Source organism: Mesocricetus auratus, unplaced genomic scaffold (genome assembly GCF_017639785.1).
Source record: "Mesocricetus auratus isolate SY011 unplaced genomic scaffold, BCM_Maur_2.0 Super-Scaffold_100015, whole genome shotgun sequence".
NCBI lineage: Eukaryota > Metazoa > Chordata > Mammalia > Rodentia > Cricetidae > Mesocricetus > Mesocricetus auratus.
The window spans coordinates 45672769-45693660 of record NW_024429198.1 but is presented as its reverse complement, the minus strand read 5'-3'; the positions used below and the strand labels follow the sequence as shown (position 1 = coordinate 45693660).

General features: G+C 41.0%; 1 protein-coding gene across 5 annotated transcripts in view; it reads left to right on the top strand.

Moving 5' to 3' along the window:
• The window catches only part of Ss18 (SS18 subunit of BAF chromatin remodeling complex), a 60403-nt gene extending 41129 nt beyond the window's left edge, over positions 1 to 19274 (top strand). For 3 of the 5 annotated variants that reach the window (XM_021234980.2, XM_005065362.4, XM_013124823.3), the window contains exons 6-11: positions 6285 to 6452; positions 7090 to 7194; positions 9969 to 10061; positions 10773 to 10895; positions 13578 to 13711; positions 17601 to 19274. In XM_021234980.2, coding sequence (XP_021090639.1) covers positions 6285 to 6452; positions 7090 to 7194; positions 9969 to 10061; positions 10773 to 10895; positions 13578 to 13711; positions 17601 to 17627 — 650 coding nt within the window. In that variant the 3' untranslated portion in view covers positions 17628 to 19274. The remainder of the gene's footprint in view (positions 1 to 6284; positions 6453 to 7089; positions 7195 to 9968; positions 10062 to 10772; positions 10896 to 13577; positions 13712 to 17600) is intronic. The other 2 variants (XM_005065363.4, XM_021234992.2) reach the window with 2 other exon arrangements.
• Positions 19275 to 20892: the final 1618 nt, after the last annotated feature.

Sequence of the window (20892 nt, the reverse complement as noted above, 5' to 3'; positions counted from 1 at the left end):
AATACATCATTTTAAGCAGGGTGGTGGTGGTACATACCTTTAATCCCAGTACTGGGAGGCAGAGGCAGGTGGATCTCTGAGTTCAAGGCCAGCCTGGTCTGCAAAGCTATACAAGGAAACCCTGTCTCCAAAGACCAAAACAACAACAACAAAAACCCATCATTTTAAAGATCTGCACCAAGCTGGGTGCCCTGACATCTGCCTCAAGTCCAAGTTAGCTGTGGAGGCTCACTAGTACCTAGCTAGTGGTATGAACAAGACTATTAGAAACAGACAAAAAACCAAAGTTCACCCGTTTATTTACTAATTATATTTTTTGCTATATTTGTGGTTATTGAAGTGAATATTAGGAACAATATTGGCTTTAGAAATTTTAAAAACAGCTTATATGTGATAGTCTTGTAATTGGTGTCTTAGTTCAGGTTGAGTTTTTTTGGGTTTCTTTTTGGGGGGGGTGTGGTTTGAGATAGGGTTTCTCTGTGGCTTTGGAGTCTGTCCTGGAACTAGCTCTTGTAGACCAGGCTGGTCTCGAATTCACAGAGGTCCGCCTGCCTCTGCCTCCCGAGTGCTGGGATTAAAGGCGTGTGCCACCAGTGCCCAGCAAGGTTGAGTTTTATATATACAGAAATAGAGAAAAATAAAGTCTTCTTTTTTAACTGATCAGCTAAACTATAGCTACAGAAGAATAGCCTCCTCCGAGCTCTCTTTGAGCAAACTTTAGTGTTGATTTTTCTTAAGCTTCTAGCTTAAGAAACGGTCTTATATATAGCAGGTAGCCCCTTGTCTGCTTCCCCATCTCGTTTCACTCTTGTCGGGATAAGTTCTCCCGCGATCACTTAGATCCTCTACTGTGGGAACTGTTCCGACCGGCTTAGTGCAGGGCGCAGTGCTTAAAGTCATGAGGTCTGTCTTCCATGACTAGGAACTGGAACTAAGTGTCATGTCATAATCTGGGAAGATGTCTAATAGAGCAGCGAATAGCCAGATTAGAACAGAAAAGCCTTTAGGTCCCACTGCACTTCTCTGCCCCAAAGAAACACGTGGATGCTTTATTACTATAAAACTGTTGGCCAATGGCTATGGTTTCTTATAGGCTAGCTCTGACTTAATTATTAACCCATGACTACTAATCTATGTATTTCCTCGTGACCTTTTCTTACTGGAGAAAAAGTCCAGGCCTCTTAACTCCCTTGGAGTCTACATCATGTCTGCTCAGCGTCTCTGTAGAGAAGAGAAAGACTAGAGCTATTTCCTGCTTGTCTTGCTCCTGTTTATATACTGATTCTGTCATGCTATGTCACTTCCTGCCTGGATCACATGGTGACTTCGCTTTACTACATTTCCCAGAACCCTCCTCAATTCCTAGTCCCACCTATCTTGCTTCCCTATTGGCCAATAGTGGTTTATTCATCAGCCAATAAGCAAACATATACACAGAAGACCATTCCCCATGAAGAACTGACTTCCAAAATTGTCCTCTGGAGGGCTGTAAAGATGGTGCCCCCGTTATGAGCCCTGACTGCTCTTGCAGAGGACCTGAGTTCTGTTCTTAGTACCCGCATGATGGTTCACAGCCATCCATAACTCCAGTTCCAGGGAGTCTGGTGCATAGATACATATGTGCAGCAAAATACAAATAAAATAATCTTAAAAAATAGTCTTTGACCCCCCCCCAATTTCTCTCATTACTAATGATGGTGATAAAAGATTAAGTGATTCAGTACGCATTTGCCTAATTTATATGAAACCATTTGGTCAAGTTTTTCAATCTTTTTAGATTATTAATGAACATAAAAACTGACTTTTTTTCAGTTGTCTTGTTGCAGCCATATCCTCTTAATTTATTTCTGGTCACTAAGACTCCTCATTTCTGAGTGGAGAGCAAATCTGAGGGCTTTCCAACCCTGTTGGGTTTCGTGATTTTTTTGGAAGAATTTGGGGAACTCTCCTGAATGCCATTCTGCACTCTGCAGACGCTCATCACCGAGAACAGAAAGTGCATGGGCGGCACCCTGAAGGGCCGCTGGGGACGCCTCTCCTGTCGCCTGTCTGAGTGTCAGCAGGCATCACTCACCTGCAGGGATGTGAGAAAATGCACACAGTGTACCTGTGCCCTTGGCTCTGTTAGGTGAACTTGAGTATAGATTACCCACATGATTAATCTACATCTCTAGTTATGACTCCTGCTCCGTGACTCCAAATCCAAACCAAGTTTAGGAATTGTAGGACTTCTAATTCAGAAATTAAAATAATTGTAGTATATGGGATTATGGGAGACTGTTTTCAGCACTGGCCTCACTGCAGTGGGGGGGCAGATCCCGAGTCATGGTTCACTCACTAAATTTTGAGAATAAAAATTGACAAACAAAAAGAGTTACTTGAAGTATTCCATGGGAATGTGTTTCGAGTGACTGAATCATTTATCTTTGTTCTTCCTCACCACCAAGACTGGTAAGTCTTAAGAATACTGCTGGTACTGGGGTTCCTGAGGTAAAGAGTTTGAGGGCTACTGTAGCCTTTAAATTGTAGTTCAGACCACATATTTTGTTGTATCATTTTCTAGTTATAAAAGTTAGCCTCTGTTAAATATAAAAACCCTGGAAGCAGTGTAAAGCATAGAACAGAAGCTAGGAATCACCTCCAGATTTGATACATGTTTTAAATTATTCTGTATGCATGCCTGTAGGTGCAGTAGCATACTTAGACTGTTCATAGAAATCTCGGTAGTTTTCATTACATAATTGTGTATTTTTTCCATCTGTATTCTTTGTTCAAGACACTAGGAAGCTGTGTTTTGCTTTGATCACACTGTATCATGTGTGACGTGTGTGACGATTAGCTAGTTAGCTATGCATCTTTTTACATAACATTAAAACCCAACATCCTTCTGTGGTATTGTCATCCATCAGCTGTTGTTTTTTTGAAATTGTAAAATAATTACACCATTTTCCCCTTCTCCTCCTTCTAAGCCTCATATATCTCTGTCCTTGCTTGTAGCCCAGGCTGTAGCTCCAGCTTCTTAGATATCTTGCGATGACCCTTAATTCTTTTTTTCCCCTATTTTTTTAAATTAATTTAGTTTTTACATGCCAATCCCTGTTCCCCCTCCCTCCTTTCCTCCTGCTCCCCCTACTCCTCTCCACTTACCATCTGCTCTATGGAGAGGGTAAGGCCTCCCATAGGAAGTCTACTAAGTTTATCCCATCATCTCGTTGAGGCAGGACCAAGGCACCTCTCCACCCCCACACCCTATGTCTAGTCTGGGCAAGGTGTCTCTCCATATAGAATGGGCTCCACTAAGTCAGTTGTGCATTAGAGTTAGTTCTTGGACTGCCAGGGGCCTCATATATTGTCTCAGTCACACCATTGTCACCTATATTAAGGGAGTCTAGTTCAGTCTTACTCAGGTTCCCCATTTGTCAGTCCTGAGTCAGTGATCTCTCACTAGCTCAGGTCAGCTGATTCTGGGAGTTTCCCCATTATGGTCTTGACTATTTTGTTCATGTTATCACTCCTCCCTCACTTTGATTGTACTCTAGGAGCGTGATCCATTGGTTGGTTAGTTTTGGATTTCTGCAACTGCTTCCATCTGTTTCTGGAAGAGGGTTCTAGCTTCTTTGGGGTTGTGGATTGTAGGCTGGATATCTTTTGCTTTATGTCTGGTATCCACTTATGAGTGAGTACATACTGTATTTGTCTTTCTGGGTCTGGGTTACCTCACTCAGGATGATTTTTCCTAGTTCTGTCCATTTGCCTGCAAATTTTAGGATGTCATTGTTTTTTACCACTGAATAGTACTCCATTGTATAAATATACCACATTTTCTTTATTCTTCAGTTGAGGGGCATCTAGGTTGTTTCCAAGATTTGGCTATTACAAATAATGTTGCTATGAACATAGTTGAGCAAATGTCCTTGTGTTGTGAATGTGCCTCCTTAGGGTATATGCCCAACAGTAGTTTTGCAGGGTCTTGAGGTAGGTTGATTCATAATTTTCTGAGAAATCACCATACTGGTTTCCATAGCGGCTGTACAAGTTTGCACTCCCACCAGCAATGGAAGAATGTTCCCCTTTCTTCACATCTTCTCCAGCATAAACTGTCATTGGTATTTTTGATCTTAGCCATTCTGATCAGTGTAAGATGGCATCTCAGAGTGGTTTTGATTTGCATTTCCCTGATGGCTAAGGATGTTGAGTATTTCCTTCAGTGTCTTTCCACCATTTTAGATTGTTCTGTTGAGAATTCTCTGTTTAGGTCTATGTACCCCATTTTAAAATTGGATTATTTGGTAGTTTGATGTCTAGCTTCTTGAATTTTTTGTATATTTTGGAGGTCAGTCCATTGTCAGATGTGGGATTGGTGAAGATCTTTTCCCAGTGTGTAGGGAGCTGTTTTGTTGCTTTACAGAAGCTTCTCAGTTTCAGGAGGTCCCATTTATTAATTGTTGCTCTTAGTGTCTGTGCTACTAGTGTTCTATTTAGGAACTAGTCTCCTGTGCCTATGCATTCAAATGTACTTCCCACTTTCTCCTGTATGAGGTTCATTGTGGTTGGATTTATATTGAGGTCTTTGATCCATTTGGACTTGAGTTTGTAAACGGCAATAGATATGGATCTATTTGCATTCTTCTACATGTTGACAGCCAGTTACACCAGCACCATTTGTTTTCTTTTTCCACTTTAAAGTTTTAGCTTCTTTGTCAAAAATTAGGTGTTCATAGGTGTGTGGGTTGATATCGGTGTCTTCGATTCAATTCCATTGGTCTAGCTGTCTGTTTTTATGCCAACACCAAGCTGTTTTCATTACTATATTTCTAGAGAAGAGCTTGAAGTCAGGGATGGTGATGTCCCCAGATGATCCTTATTGTACAGGATTGTTTTGGCTATCCTGGGTTTTTGTTTTTCCATATGAAGTTGAGTATTGTTCTTTCAAGGTCTGTGAAGAATTTTGCTGGGTATTGCATTGAATCTGTAGATTGCTTTTGGTAAGATTGCCATTTTTACTCTTGTTGATCCGACCTATCCAAGAGAATGGGAAATCCTTCCATTTTCTGACATCGTGTTTAATTTCTTTCTTTAAAGACTTGAAGTTGTTGTCATACAGGTCTTTCACTTAATAGTGGCTTACCCTGATGGTGGTGGCATGGGATGTGATGGCCCCTGCTGATTATAGGGTATCTTTACTGTGTGTATTGCAGCATTGGGAGCTTTGGCTTCCCCTGTCTTCTCACTTGGGAGAAACCTTACATTCCCTCTCCTGGTAGTTTTTAGGGAGGGGAGACAAGGAGAGGAGTGAGAGGGTTTTAGTTGTTTATTAAGAAGCACTGCAGTCCTGGAGGATGGAGAGATGCCTTGGATGTTCTTGGAAAGGACTCTGGTTCAGTTCTCAATATGGCGTCTTTGGGCATGCATACACATGCAGGCATACCACCCATATACACAAAATAATTTTAAAAAAACATTGTAGTCCGTTGATTTCAAGTTTATAAAGCTTGTAAAAGATTTGGGAAGAGGAAAGGTGTTTTTGAAAATTTGTCCTCAAATTGAAGTTTATAAAATTCAAATTATCTGTTTATGAAGTGCTTTTATAGGTTTCTACCTACCACTATTGAATAAATGTCTATTGAAAAGAATGAAAGGGTAGGGTCCGAGAGATGGCTCAGTGGTCAATGCTTGCTGCTCTCACAGAGGACCTAATTTCAGTTCCCAGCATTCATACTGGGCAGCTCACAACCACCTGTAACTCCTGCTCTAGGTGATCTGATGCCTTCTTTAAGCCTCATTTGGCTCCTGATGCCTGTGATGTGCATAAATCATGAAAGCTCACATACACACAAGCAAATAAATCTTTGTCCTCCCCTCTGCAGAAACGAGTGAAATGGAAACCCAGAAGTTTGGTTTCTTTTGTTGGTTTGAACACTGATTTGATATTGAACATTTGTGGAATTTATGTTTCATAGCTTTTCTTACACTGTAGTAAGATATTTTTGTCAAGAGAGTGGTATAGATAATAAGGTATAAAATGCATATGTTCAGGAAGAGGGTATTTATCTCCATTTTGACTTTTATAAAATGACTTCACATGGACCTGAGACTTGCTTGTTTTCCTTACTGGCATATGAATTTGGGCATGTGAGCTTTATGGAAGACTCATTTATACTTGAAATCAGCTTTCCTTGTTTGATTGCACATTTTGTGTATTATATTGTAAGATATTCTTGCATCTATCTTAGGATGTTGAAGTGTACTAGAATACTGTGTGTTAATGTTTTACATGTCCTCAGGTCCCATGATGCATCAGCAACCTCCTTCTCAGCAATACAACATGCCACCTGGAGGTGGGCAGCACTACCAAGGACAGCAGCCCCCCATGGGCATGATGGGCCAAGTTAACCAAGGCAATCACATGATGGGCCAGAGACAGATGCCTCCATATAGACCACCACAGCAGGGTGAGAGGCCATTTGGAATGTTCCTTGCTTAATGTCAATAACAGTCATTGAAAGGCTTTACATTTTAATGAACTTTTTATCTAGGTAAATCAGGGCTATTTTTGGATTCCCCCCACATTCCCTAAGGTATCAGGGTTTAGGGTACAGAAGGTCATGAGGCATAGGCGTTTCCTGGCACACAGCTTCCTTTTGTCTGTTATTTGCTAGGAAAATACCACATCATAGAGTTTTCTATCAAAATTTATTCATTTACAACAGAAAATGCCCCCCCCTTTAAAGAAGCTACTAAATTTATGACCAAGAACATAGTCAGTTTTACTTCCAAGTACTCTAATACTATAAAGTAAAAAGAAAGGAGTTTCCTACCAGCTTCAGCCCCTTCTGAAGAGGTTGGTAGTCTGAGTTGGTATTGTTTGATATTGTTTGTATGGTCTTATAATAACTTTGTAGATGTGACTTGTGGACCTGCTGTGTGTATATGTAAATGTGTGTGGAAATAATTGAAAGCATCAGAAGGGCCAGAGTATTGCAGGGGAGTCTACAGCTGAGAAGTAGTCTCAATAGCATGAGATTAGAAAACGCCTATGATGACATAGAGAACAAATGATTTACGTCTTGACTGGTTGTGGTTTTTCAGGCCCACCACAGCAGTTCTCAGGCCAGGAAGACTATTATGGGGACCAATACAGTCATGGTGGACAAGGTCCTCCAGAAGGCATGAACCAGCAGTATTACCCTGATGGTAATCTCTCCTAATGCTAACCTTCCCGTCTTCTATCCCTGCCCAGTATTGATGTAGACAGCATTTCACAGCCTTTTAATGAAAGGTGAAGAAACTACCACTTGTTTCTTCTTTTAGAGACACTTGGGTATTCTACAGTACCAACAGTAAGCGTATTTGTTTGTAATTAATTCAAGGTATATATATATATAGTTACTGTTAGTACCATCAAGAGTTGCATTCTGTCACTATAATTTTTTTCTCATGTAAAAGGAAGATCCTTTTATATTCAGGATTGTTCATTTGAACCCAGAACAAATGTTACTGATTTTTTTCTTTTTTGTAATATCTTTATAGAGATTTAACTCACATGCTATGAAGTTTCACCCTTTGGCGTAACGAATATGGGTCTCCAGAACTATAGAGAATATAATTCCTGAATATTTTTCATTTAATTGAATGTACACTCTTGTGAATGAACTGTGTTATGTTTTGCCTTGAGAAAAGATGTCCACAACACAGTCATAGACAGGTGCACTGACTAGTACTAAATAAACACGGCGTTTGGAGTTGTAGTTTAGGGACTTCCCCCGGCCCCTTCCAAAGGGAAGATGAATCATGAGAAGTTGTCTCTACCGAGGAAGTACTACACACTAAGGAAGTTCATACAGTGATGACCCAGGTACACAAGCAGATTTTTACTGTGCATTTTACAAATCTTTTATGTTTGAAAATGTTGTATTTTAATGTTAAAAAGATTATCTAAACATACAGAACTGGCTATATTACATAATTATTTTTCTTATAATGAAATGGTTGGCCAAAATGTTGGTCTATATAGTAAATTCCATTGTTATTTTGAATGTAAATTATATGGCAAGGAAACTTGAGGCTAAAATGTTAGGACCCCTCGTCTAGAACCTAATGCAAGGCAGCATGCAGATGGAGTTTGGTTTGTTGAAAAGGCATTTTCATCAGTTTTGAAGCATGAAGGTGTATCTGCATTAGACACTGACAGTCACCACAGAGGTCCCGATGAAGCAGAGAGAGCAGGCAAGCTCTGTTGAACTTCACACACAGTAGGCATTTTTAATAATGATGTATAGCTAGGTAGTTCTGATCAGAGCAGTGTGTTTTTATCTCATTTTCTTACCATGAAATATTCAGAATGTTGTTTTTTTCTTTCCTTATTTCTATGTAGATACATTAAGTCTTTTTAATTAAAAACTTTAATAAGATAATAGTATGTTTACAGAAAAATTTAACAGGTGACATCTACCTGGTAAATATAAGTAATCTGAGAATAAATGAAGTTTTAAAATCAACTTTAAAGTATATCCTAAGCAATTAAGTTGAATTGATGTTTTTTGGTCTTGAATATTTCCTCAAATGGGAAATTTGTCTTGTTTTAAACCTTTCTACTCAAAGTAAACACACTACCTTTACAAATATTAAAACTTAAAAGTTATTATAATTGTGCTAGTATGTTTTTAATTTAAATGGTATCATGTTTTCACAGGTGTGTAAGTATGTTTGTCTTGACATGTACAGGGTACTCCATTTATGTCAACAATTATATTTTATTAGACAAAATTAAGTATCTGTTTTCATGTCAAGATAAAATCTTGTCATAAACACCAGGGTGAGTAACTGGCTGTTTTCCCACGAAGGGCCAGGCAGTGAATGCTGTGGTCTTTGTGAGCCATAAGGTCTTGCTCTCAGATTGCAAACCCTGAGTGCGCTGTATAGTGCTTAAGGGCATGGCCATGCCTGGATCCCAGCGGACTGTAGATCTCTGACAGGCCACTGGTAAGCTGGGTGGTCACATCTGGCCACCCCTTAAAGTGGCTTGGGGCTTTCAAACACTAACACACTGAGGATAACCTTTATTTGTAACTGAAGTCCTTCCTCCTAATTAGGCCCTCCTGGAACATTAGTACCATGTTTTAGCAACTGAAACATTAGTTCCTATGGTTTTAAGAAGTGAAACTTAAGAGACTGAGAAAATGGTCTAGTCTACTGGTGAAAGTTACTGTGTCATAAAACTTAAAGTGTTCTCTAACATATTTTATAGGCTTTTATTTATTCAGGATACTCTAGAACTATTTCTTAAGTTACCTGAAAGGACAGCATTAAGAAGTGTGTTCTTACTTGGGCTGCACAGACAGGGGTGGGGGGATCCCTGTGTATTTGAGGCCAGCCTGGTGTTACCTAGAGTTTGAAGAACCTAGGGTGAGAGACCCTATCTTAATTTTTTTCCTTGCATCTAAAAATACTGTGAAAAACCCTTGTACTTGATGCAATGAAATGTTAAGAGTATTAAAAGAGTCTTTCAGGGGAAAGCCTGAAGGACCTCCTCTAGACTTTGTGCTGTTTTCCAGCACACGCTGTGGAAATGGTGACCAGCAGAACAGGGGATTGATAAAATGATAATCGCATCCTTCGTTCATTCTGATTTAACTTGATTTACCCACATGTAAGAGGCCTAAATGTTCTTATTTTCTTTTAAAAATAGAATATAAGGGTTTTTTTTTTTGCCCTCAGTGAGGATTATCAAAGTTAAGAGAATGAATATAACAGATCTAAATCTACTGCTCTTTGCTTTGAAAAAGTTTGCACGTTATCTCACTGAAAGTATTCACGTTGGTAAATACTTGCTAATGCAATTAAAATTATTTTTATGTATTTCCATTTCTTTTTCTTTCTTTTCTTCAGTTTTATCTTAAAGTGTAATTGTAGGGTTTTCACTCAGTGGCCATTAACGTTTCTTCCTGTCTCTTGTCGAATTGATGTAGGTCATAATGATTACGGTTATCAGCAACCGTCGTACCCTGAGCAAGGCTACGATAGGCCTTATGAGGATTCCTCACAACATTACTACGAAGGAGGTATCTATATACCTTCACACACGCACACATGCACACCCCTTCTGCAGGGATGAAGTTCTTGCATGGGACAGTGTCTTCCCATGCGAAGCTCTTGTAGAATACTAGTTGCTGGCTGTCTGGAAAGTTACAGGGCCCCAAAACAACCTTACAAATATTTAGAATGTAACCACAATGTGTCATTTCTAACAGCAGTAAAAACACTAAAACATTTAAAAATGCTTCTTTTGCTCCGTGGAAATTTCCTCTTTGAACATCCATCCATCGATTCCCCCGGTCCTCCCACCCCCACCCCTCGTGTGTGTTTGTACATATGTATTATTTACATCTCAGCATAGTGCCTTTGGGGAACAGCTTGCTGATCTTGTGTAGCTAGTGTGTGCTCTTGTAGCTGTCTTTAATTTTGTCTTTTTTATTTTATTTAGCATAGTCATGATCTTAGGACTGTGATGCTCCAGTAACTGTAATGCTCGTATGGCAGAGGCGCTGAAAGCTGCAGTTCAACCTTGCACAATTGGCTTTAACTGCAGTTTGTTTGGCCGAAACCCTTCTGTTTGGTTTGAGTTTTTCTTTGTTTTGTTAACTTTTAAAAATCAATATGGCGTTTCAGTTTGTTCTTGTATTGTTGGCTGTGCATCTTAGAGGAAAAAGCAGAACCATCAATTAGGCAGCCTTCTCAGTGCTCTGTTCTCCTCTTCTCCGTTTCTATTGTAGGAAACTCACAGTACAGCCAACAGCAAGATGCTTATCAAGGACCACCTCCACAGCAAGGGTACCCACCCCAGCAGCAGCAGTACCCAGGGCAGCAGGGCTACCCAGGGCAGCAGCAGGGCTATGGTGAGAGCTACTTTCTTCTACTTTCCTACCAATATACAAGTGATGTTTAGCGTCCATTTTATTTTAATTTTTAAGCATTGGTTGTGTGTGTGCGCGCGCGCGCGTGTGTGCGTGCATGCGTGCGTGTGTGCACACATGGAACACAGAACATGTGCAGCAGAAGTAGGATAACCTGTAGAAGTCACTTCTTTCTTTTCACCACATGTGTCCTTGAACTCAGGTTATCAGGTCTGGTGGCAAGTCCCCATACCCAGTGAATAATCTCTCTCTCCAGTCCTTAAAATTCTATAAGCGTTGTTTTAGTTCCGTGAATATTACATGTTTGTTTAGAATGTTTCTTTTAAAGGCATGGGGAAATAACTGAGTTGGTAAAGTACCACACAAGCATGAGGATTTGAGTCGGATCCCCAGCACCCACCTAAGAGTACCCATCCTTCCTGAGGGCACTGGAGAGGCGGGGACAGGAGGGCCCTTGGGCAGCATTGCCACCAGCCAGTTAGGTTTACTCAAGGAATCAGTTAGTGAGCGTCTACCTCAGAATAGAAAGCAGAGATTTATCATGAGCACACACATATGCGAACACACGCTATAAACACAGACACAAACATACAGGTGTTCCCCTTAGGCAAATTAATAATCCATTCAGAAAGCACACAGACTAAAGACAACTTAACGGTAAGGTGACATGAATTTGTGGGTCTGTTGGACATATATGAAAAGAAGTAACTTTGTATGAGCTTAGCTAAATGATAAGTAGGTATACAAGTAACTCTCAGTGGAAAATTACCTTTTTAGTGCAAAGGCAAGGATGACTCAAATCCATAAAGATGTGTCCTTTCAGTGAAAGCACTTTACACACATCTGAGGGAGTGTATTTACCGAATGTGTGCATCATACAGAGTTTAGGGGAAAATACAGCTGTGTTTCCTATGAACTATTCATAGCTTTGTCTGCTCGCTCTGCCCGAGGTGCACAGGCCCTGGATTTAATCTCTTAATACTTCCAACACCAAAGAGTCTATTGGAACGTCCGAGTCTAAGTCACTTTACTGGGCTATGCACTGTCTGTGTGTGTCTTGAATTAGGCTGCTTCCACCCTTTTGCATACAGAGAACGAGGTGGGCATGGCGCAGCAGTTGCTTGGCGGTGGAATGTGACCTCCTTTCCCAGGAGTGACGAATGACTTCAGCCTGTTGGTGGTCGGTTTTCTGACACCATCTTTGCTCATGGTGAGAAGTAGGAGCCCTAGCTGAGGCCACGACTCCCTTGACTACTCACCGTGTGCACAGCACTCTCTGCGGCCTCTGCCTTTTCCCAAGGGAGAGGAGTCTCATCACAGATATATGAGAAGTAGTTCATGGTTCTCTTCTCCTCCCAAAGATCTTTCTTGCCCTTCCTAAATGGCATTTCCTTTTCATGACTTTTGTATTTCAAATAAATTTTATTGCAGTTGAAAGAAAGTTCGATGTTACTAAATGAGCTAAATATACTGACTGGGAGAAGACAAAATTTTTCATTAAATATTGTTTTGTTGAGTACCAGGAACCCTAAAGGAGACCTTCCCATTGTGCTCCTTTATAGGCCTCCCTTGTCAAACTTCCTTCTAATTTAGAGTTTTAATTACTGAAATTGCAGTGATCGAATTATCTGGTAGAATTTATTTGAAGTTGAAAATTGATTATTCTCTCCTGACATTCTCTGCAGTCATTGTTTTTATGGTGGGTTTTAAGTGGCTGTAGGAGAAGACATTGAAGTGTCCAAGCTGTCAGCTTCTGCTTGAGAAAGCATTGTTCCCAGTAGTCACTGGTTGAGTTTCCAAAGCAGAAGCGCCTGCTGAGCAGGTGGGATCAGTCCTCTGCTGCCTCTGTTTGTCGTTGGTTTATGGGTGAAGTTAAGGTGTTAACAGTGATTAGTCTTAAGAGTGTAGTTTTCTTCTAAGATTTATTTAGTTATATTACATGGGGATGAGTGTTTTGCCTGCGTGTATGAATGTGTACCATGTGCATGTCTGGTATTTTCAGGAGGTTAGGAGAGGGCAGGGGATCCCTCGGAACTGAAGTTGGAGATGGTTGTGAGCTGCCACGAGGATGCTGGGAAACAAACCTGTGTCCTCTGCAAGAGCAGCAGTGCCCTAAAGTGTTGAGTCCTGTCTCCAGTCCTCACAGTAACTTACTGTTTTTCACATGCAGCTGTGGCTTTTTGTTTTAAAATACTGTGGAGATAAGTTTATTGATGGTGGTGTAATCCTACTTTTTTGATAATTTCAAATTTAAATTTAGTCAAACAATTAGGAACATCATTGATTTCCCCACCGTTATTCAGAAATTATGTCATTATTTGGACCTGCTTCTTGATTATACTGGCTAACTCACAAATGGATGTAGAAATTACTTTGTTTTATCATGGAGTTGCCCTGGTTTATTGTGTCTTGAGTTGGTCTTACCACCTCCCAGTGTATACATTTAGCACACACATTTCATTGAGGCAGCATTCCAATGTTTTCTCTTTTACTACAACCATTAACATTTACTTCACAGCACACCCTGAGAAAGTCAGGGTGCTAAAGTATCCTGTTTAGTTTTGACACAAGAATATAGTTATATCTCATTTGAAATCCTTGCTGAAATTGTGGAGACTCACTATAGCTTTACCTGAGCATTTGATGGTATGAACTGTCTTGCAGGTCCTTCCCAAGGCGGTCCAGGCCCTCAGTATCCTAATTATCCTCAGGGTCAAGGTCAGCAGTATGGGGGCTACAGAGCCGCACAGCCGGGACCACCCCAGCCACCACAGCAGAGGCCTTACGGGTACGACCAGGTAAGTTAGGAGTCACCACACTGTTCTGCGTCTCCAGGCACGTTGTTTTTGGTTTGTTTTCCTGATTTTTGAGGCAAGATTTCCCTGTGTTGTTCAAACTGGTTTTGAACTCGTGCTCTACGACTTCCAGCTTCCAGGAACTGGATTTCTGGCATGGCCCCCTTCTCTTGTTTGCTAGCCACTGTCCCACTCCAAGTAGCATAAATACTTTAAAATGTTTGAGAATGCCAGGACAGTTCAGTAACCGCTACTTGAACAAGACAGCAGCTCTCTGACCTTGGGGACACGGTCCATCAGTGGTTTCCTGAAGTCCCTCATGTTTGTTGAGAGTCACGGGGCCCATGTGTTTCTCAGCTCCCGGGAGGGGCAGCTCACCTGCATACTTTGCTGTCAGAGCTCTTTGCTTTTGAACTTCTCCGCTTAGTCTGTCACCAAGTGCTTATTCTCTACGCTTAGATTTCAGATGTTTTCTCTACACTTAGATTTCAGATGTTGAAATGAATCTTATCCTAAGATTCCCTGGAACCTAGTAGTATTCATCTAAGTTTTTCTCTTTTTAATCAAACTCCTCAGACTTGTAATATGTGCTGTAGGCTCATATGAATGCCCCTTCTCATGCTCACGTGTTACAGGAATGTTGTGGGTTTGTGAGGTGGATTCTCGGGGAGGACATTGATACGGGGACTTGTGAACATGGAACTGTGTGTGTATAGTTTTAAATGAGGAGCTGAGGCCAGTGTAGAAGGTCTCACTTGAACAGCCCAGACACCACAGTAACTAGCATTAGAGCCATAAGGCGGGCTCCCTTCCTGCCCTGTGGCACGCTCGCCTGCAGCCCGCTGTACTTCACTTCCCTCAGTAAAGACGAGTACAAGAGACTGACCTGGAAGGCTAAAGGTGCGGGCAGAAGCCGTGCCTGCTTCTAAGCTGGGCAGGGCGGGAGAGGGCATACACTAAGGTTTATTTTTTGGCTTATATTGTGTGTACAGGTGTTTTGCCCACGTGTGTGTCTATGCACCATGTGTGTGCAGTGCCTGTGAAGGTCAGAAGAATGCTCTAGGTTCCCTGGGACTGGAGTTGCAGACAGCTGAGACCTGCCATATGATGCTGGGAATTGAACCCAGGTCCTCAGCAGTGCTCTTAACTGCTGAGCCAAAGTGTGGATAGTGAAATCATTCTTGAATATTTGAGTTGACGTAAGATCTGCTGAGGGTACTAGGGAGATGGCTCACTGTTAAAGCCCTTGCTGCAATGGCAGAGGAGCCATGCTCAATTTCCAGCATCACGTCAGTGGCTCAAAGTCACCTGTGGTTCCAGCTCTGCCACATGTGCCCTGAATACATGTGTGTGGGGCCATACACATAAATAGTTAAGGCAGTGTTTTAAAAATGAAAATCTAATTGGATAATTTGATTGATTCCACATTCCCAACATTTTCAAAGGTGAGTCATGAGCTTATGTTTTTGACTGAGGAAAGACGACTTTTTCTAGTCTCCTCCCGTACAGTTCAGCACTGTGGGTTCACACCATGAGTCGCTTCCTCCTTACTGGTCTTTGATCACATTGGCCTCGTGCTTTTCTGGTAGACATTAGGCTACCTCAGAACTGTTTTGTTTGCAGCTCCCTCTACCTAAAACTCCCTCTACCTGCAGTCCCTCCCAATTGCTTTGTCAGATGGCTACAGTAGTGAATGCCTAAGTGGATTACTTGGTCTTCCTTGCTATATTTTGAAATAGGCAGGGGTAGGACCTGACACCTGTAATCTGAGTATGGGGGAGATTGAGACACAGTGGATCATGAGTTCAAGGTCATCCTTGGGTACATAGTGAGTTGGAGGCCTGCTCTATATCTGACTGAATCAAAAACAAACAAAATAGCTTTCTTTGTTTAACAAACCACTAATTACAATTGTATAGTGTAATATATTTTAGCTATATATGCCTATGAAGTCATCATCAAAACAAAAATAATGAAGTATTCAGTATGCCCCAAATTTCCCATGCTACTTTTTAAACCTCCTGCTGTATCCGTCCCCTCCCTAGAGTCCACTGATAGGCTTCCTGTCACTATAGGAGAGAAGGGAAACTTACATGTTATCTGACTTCTTTACCTTTTTACATAGTTTAAATTTATTTATTGTTTTGTGTATGTGTGTGTGCACGCACACACATGCTCCTGCAACAATGTGTGGAGGTCAAGGACAACTTGTGGTAAGGCTCTCCTTCTGTTTATGAGTCCTGGAAGCAGACCAGCTCATCATCACACTCGGCAGCAGGACTTTTCTTATTGGCAGTAATTGTTTTGATATTTGCTCATTTGTGATTATAAGCAATTCTTATAACTAGTATTTTGTGATAAGGCTTTCTACCATTTCAGTTAAGGTACCTGGCAGCCAGGTCTAAGTGTGTGGACACAGGCATTTGTTTTTTTCATCTAAATCCCTGAGTGTGGAAGTCACATGGTGGATGAGTAACGCCAGACTATTGGCTCCTTCAGCACTTCAGCCTGGATCTAGACAGTTAGCAGGTGTCATTACCTCCTAGGTCACAGCAGTCAGTGCGATAGAACAGCCCATGTGACGGCTTTCCAGAGCTTACACTGAGGGAGGGCATTAGAGAGCACTGGGAGCCTGCACTGTTGACAAAGCCAAGCGCTTTCCCAGCCCAGATAGGTTTGCCTCCTGGCCTGTACCCACCAGTCACACAAAACACAAGAAGCACTTGTACTCAGGACCACTGTACGGACAACACAGGACAGCAATCTCAGATGGGAAAAGCCAATTAGACGAGCCTCTGGAAACTGTTAGTGAATGTAGCGGGAATAAATGAATAAGGTCTTCTAGATAGAGAGAAAAGAAACAAAAATCTTGTTACACATTTCCTGGTGTGTGCACTCTCACGGGCAGACTGGCACCGTGGCACACCTGTGGCGATCAGACCATTGTGGGAGTTACTCTCTCCTTCCAACTCAGGATCCCGAACTCAGTCTCAGGCCTCATGGCAAGCCTGCTGAGCCTTCTCACCAGGCTCCTTCCCAACGATTGTGTACAATAAACTTCTACCTTTAGTATCCAACTTCACACATGCACAGGGAATATTCTTCACCAGCGTCGAGACTTATTGTGTTACAATTAATCAGTTAATAAGGTAACTTATTTTGAGACAAGGTTCACCATATTCTTGGTCTCAAACTGCTAGACTGACGCAGCCCTCTGGCCTCCATAGTCGCCTGGACTGCAGACATAAACCATGTCACCCTACTCACTGTGAAAACCCGTTCTCATGTCCTGTCTTGTTAGGGTCATAATAGTACAGCCCTGGATGGAAAGGAAATGGTGATCTTGAGCTATAGCTCATACTTTCTCGGTTCTTGGGTGAGGATACTGAGTCTCCGGGTATTTTAGGCAAGGACAAAGGTAGCAGCAGAGTTGGAACTTGAGTTCAGTGTTGGGCTTAGGTTCTGTAACGTTGAACACTGAACTACAGGACACCGTCAGTTTCCCTTTTAGAATGTTTTGCTGTTTAGTTATGTATATGCCTGTGTTTCACAGAACCCAGAACTCATTTTGACTCCACTGGCCATTAGATCTACCTGCTCGCCCTGCCCTCCCCTTCCCCAGCCCCCCAATCCTAGAGTTACAGGTGTGTGCCACCAGGTCTGGCCTTGAAGTACTAATCCTGTCTGTAATTTAGACTGTAAGGTTCATTTGCAGTTGAACATAATATCAGGAAAGTTAGAGTGATAATACCTAACACATAAACGTTTGGACTTACTGGATGTATAGTTGCTTTCCTGGTATGATAACGTTGTGAATTACATTTGTAATGTTCTGTCTTAAACTAACTTAGAAAAGCTCTTCTCTAATTCTGTTTTTAAATTTATCTTTTAGGGTCAATATGGAAATTACCAGCAGTGAAAATATCCTTACATTCCAATAGCCAGTATCTGTTAGCAGCCATACTGTCACAACTTGTGCCCTGTGGACACCTCCCTGCGAAGACACTTTCCATTTCGCCTACTTTGGGGAAAACCTTTCATAAGTGGCTGTGTTATCAGCAAGCAGCCATTGTGGGTTAGTTTGTAAAGGCTTTAGTAGCTACCAAATACACCTGATTTCACATTTCTACTCTAGATGGCAACATTGGACAGAAAATGCATTGACATAGAGTCATTTGCAGCGATTTCGGAACTGTGTTCCAAGTGGACTGTCACAAACTGAAAGGTGTCAGCAGCTTTGTATGTTTACGGAGGTTGAAGGGGGCTCATACTTTTTCCACAGATTATTTTGTTAGGGGAAGGGGGGGATGTATACTTTTTACAGCAGCAATATTTTGTATATTGTGTTTATTTCATGTGATGAATATGCAAGGCGGTACACTACACACTGGGCAGAATCAGAGATGCTGTAGATGTGGAGTGTGGTGGATGCTCGACCGTTGTGTGCTAAGTGAAGACACAGCTGAGGGAAAAGACAGACGCATACCACATGTACTTAGTTCTTATAGAATTCCACATCTCTTACCCACCAGGTTAGCAAGGGCACTGTGATACAGTTTTTGAGTACAAAGACTTTTTTTTAAGCCTTTCAGTTTTGTGCATTAATCCTTTTTGTAAAGATGATTTCTAATACTGTTTTCAAATGCAAGGCAATAATTATGTTGCATCTGTGAACGTTGGCAGGTTCGTGCAAGTGAAGTGTGAAGCCTCTCAAAATAGCAATAACTGAAAAGGAGTAAGCATTGGTTTTTACCTTGTTTGAGTATCAGGGAGTTTAGTGAGTACTGTCAACACATTCTAACCACACCAAAGAGGACTGACTCAGTGTTGATCTGATGATACGATTTTTTTAAACATTGGTATAATTGGTTCATGGAGCAGAGTAAGAGTAGTCCCAGAGACTTTACATGCTTATATTTGAATTTTCTTAATTGGATATGAGTAAAGGGGGCCTTCATGTTCTTCTCTTCATCTTAGTTGCTGTGACAGGAAAATGCTTCTGATGGGGCATTTCTCATCTCTATGGAAAGCGTTTTACGGTTCCTTGTTTTTAAGTATGACATACACAATCATTATTTGAGATGGATTATTTTAGGTCAATTCAGATATTGCACTGGGCAGGAAAGTGTGCACTGAGAGACTTCTGAACACATCTGTTCAAGCAGACTTTGAAACATCTAGCCCAGAGGTAAGCTGCTGTGTCCTCACAGTTGTCTGTACCCAGGGAATAGGGCATAGTCTTTGTAATTGAATTTGGTTTTGCCCCTTCTAGCTGGAGACAGAACAGAAGGGTACCACAAATTCGAAGAAACAGAGCACACCTTTCTCAGCATACTGTCATCAAAGGAGGGTTCACTCTGTCTGTGTGAGTGAGTGCATGTGTTTTAAGGTCAGAATAACTCGGTCAGTAGGAATAGGCATCAGGCGTGCGCAGATAAGGCATGGGAGGCCTTATTTTGACTGAAATGCTGACAGGTTCTGTGCCAGGTCCTCCACCACTGTGTGCTTTGTTGCTATTTAAAACTGTATCAACTCTAACGAAAGAATAAATTATTTGTGATTTTAATTTTCTCATTTGTTTCTTTAAATTAGATCTCTTTGACTCTACTGTTTTGTCTGGAGACTATACTCTGGGTTTTTATGTAAGTTAGTTCAGTACAAATAGACTATATTTGTATTCTAGGACTTGATCAAAATTCTCTTGCCATGCCCAAGTTAATTAGAATTAACTGTTCAGTAATCAGTGTGTTGTGTAGGCTGTTTGTTGCGAATTCTTTCTCTGAAAATGAAGTCCATGAGGCTATAATCAAGATGACTGAATTAGATAAATGAGTTGAGGAGACAAAATTGTGCTGATCCCAACCTGGTGGAGATACGTTATCTCATTTGAAATGAGCTCAACTGACATTAAGAAATAATTTGTCTTGCCATCCCATCTTCTGTTGTCTTATTCTCCTTTAATGGAAACTAAAATTGCAATTTTAATAAGCAGAATTTCCTCTAGGACTTTCCTCCTGGAGACTGGTGCATTTGCAAGGTTTAATTGTCTTATAACAGTCCTATTTCGTAAAAGTTTTTAATTGGTGGTGACAAAGATTTCCTTACTCCTTTGGTACCTAGTAAGAACAATAACTTTACCAGTAGCTTTTCAACCAAAGTTGACATTTCATACAGAAACAAGGTAAAACTTTCATTTTATTAAATGAATTCTAATGAATAAATATTACAGCATCACACAAAATCTTAACAAGAGTAGCATAGCCGTTGTAAGACTTTTCAGAATAATCAAGTGTGCTAGTCCATGTGTGCAGCTGTTCGCACTGTTCTGTAGCCTGTTTTGCTGGCCACTGTTGGGGCTTTGATGAACTTGCAAGGCAAAGGGCAGAGTCCAGTCATGTGCTCCTTGTGCGGTGACCCAGTTCATCTGCTGTCTGTATGCCTTCTCAGAAGCAGAGGCCAACACTGTCATGTTGTCATAAGTGTGTCAGTAAGGGCCTTCGTGACTCCTCCTTTTCACAGAATACCTTGGATTTGAAGGAATCTTCTCTTCTGAAATTCTTCATTTTCAACAGTAATGTTCTTAGACACCACCGTGGAATCTGTATGTTCAGACTGCTGCCTTTTCTTCCACATTAAATAAAACATTAACAAGTGCCAGACAGGGGTGGCGCATAGGCTTGATCTCAGCTCTCGGGAGCCAGAGACAGGTGAATCTCTGAGTTTGAGGCCAGCCTGGTCTACATAACAGGACAGGCTCCAAAACTACAGAGAAACCCTGTCTCAAAAAACAAAACAACAACAACGACAACAAAAAAAGATAAATCACATAACAGTGGGCATTTTATATAACTTTATCACATAAAAGACAACTTTTAAAAATCTGGTAGGCTTTTCTTGCTTGATTTTTGACATATAATGGACAGATATATTAATATATAGGCTCATTTTCTTTCCAACAAGAGAAGGATCATGCTTTCCTGTTTTGTGATTCCTTTTCTCTTTGTGTTTAAATTTAGGATGCTCCTTTCTGAGCTGCCTTTCATCTTTTTTTACTATTATAGAAACAAATTTCATAAAATACCCAGCAGAGTTTTTTGTATGTGCTTTGGGCTGTTTATGTAAACTTCATTTCTTATGTGCTGGCGTTATGTGTATGTTGGTCTTTTGTCTTTTTGGTGTCTTAC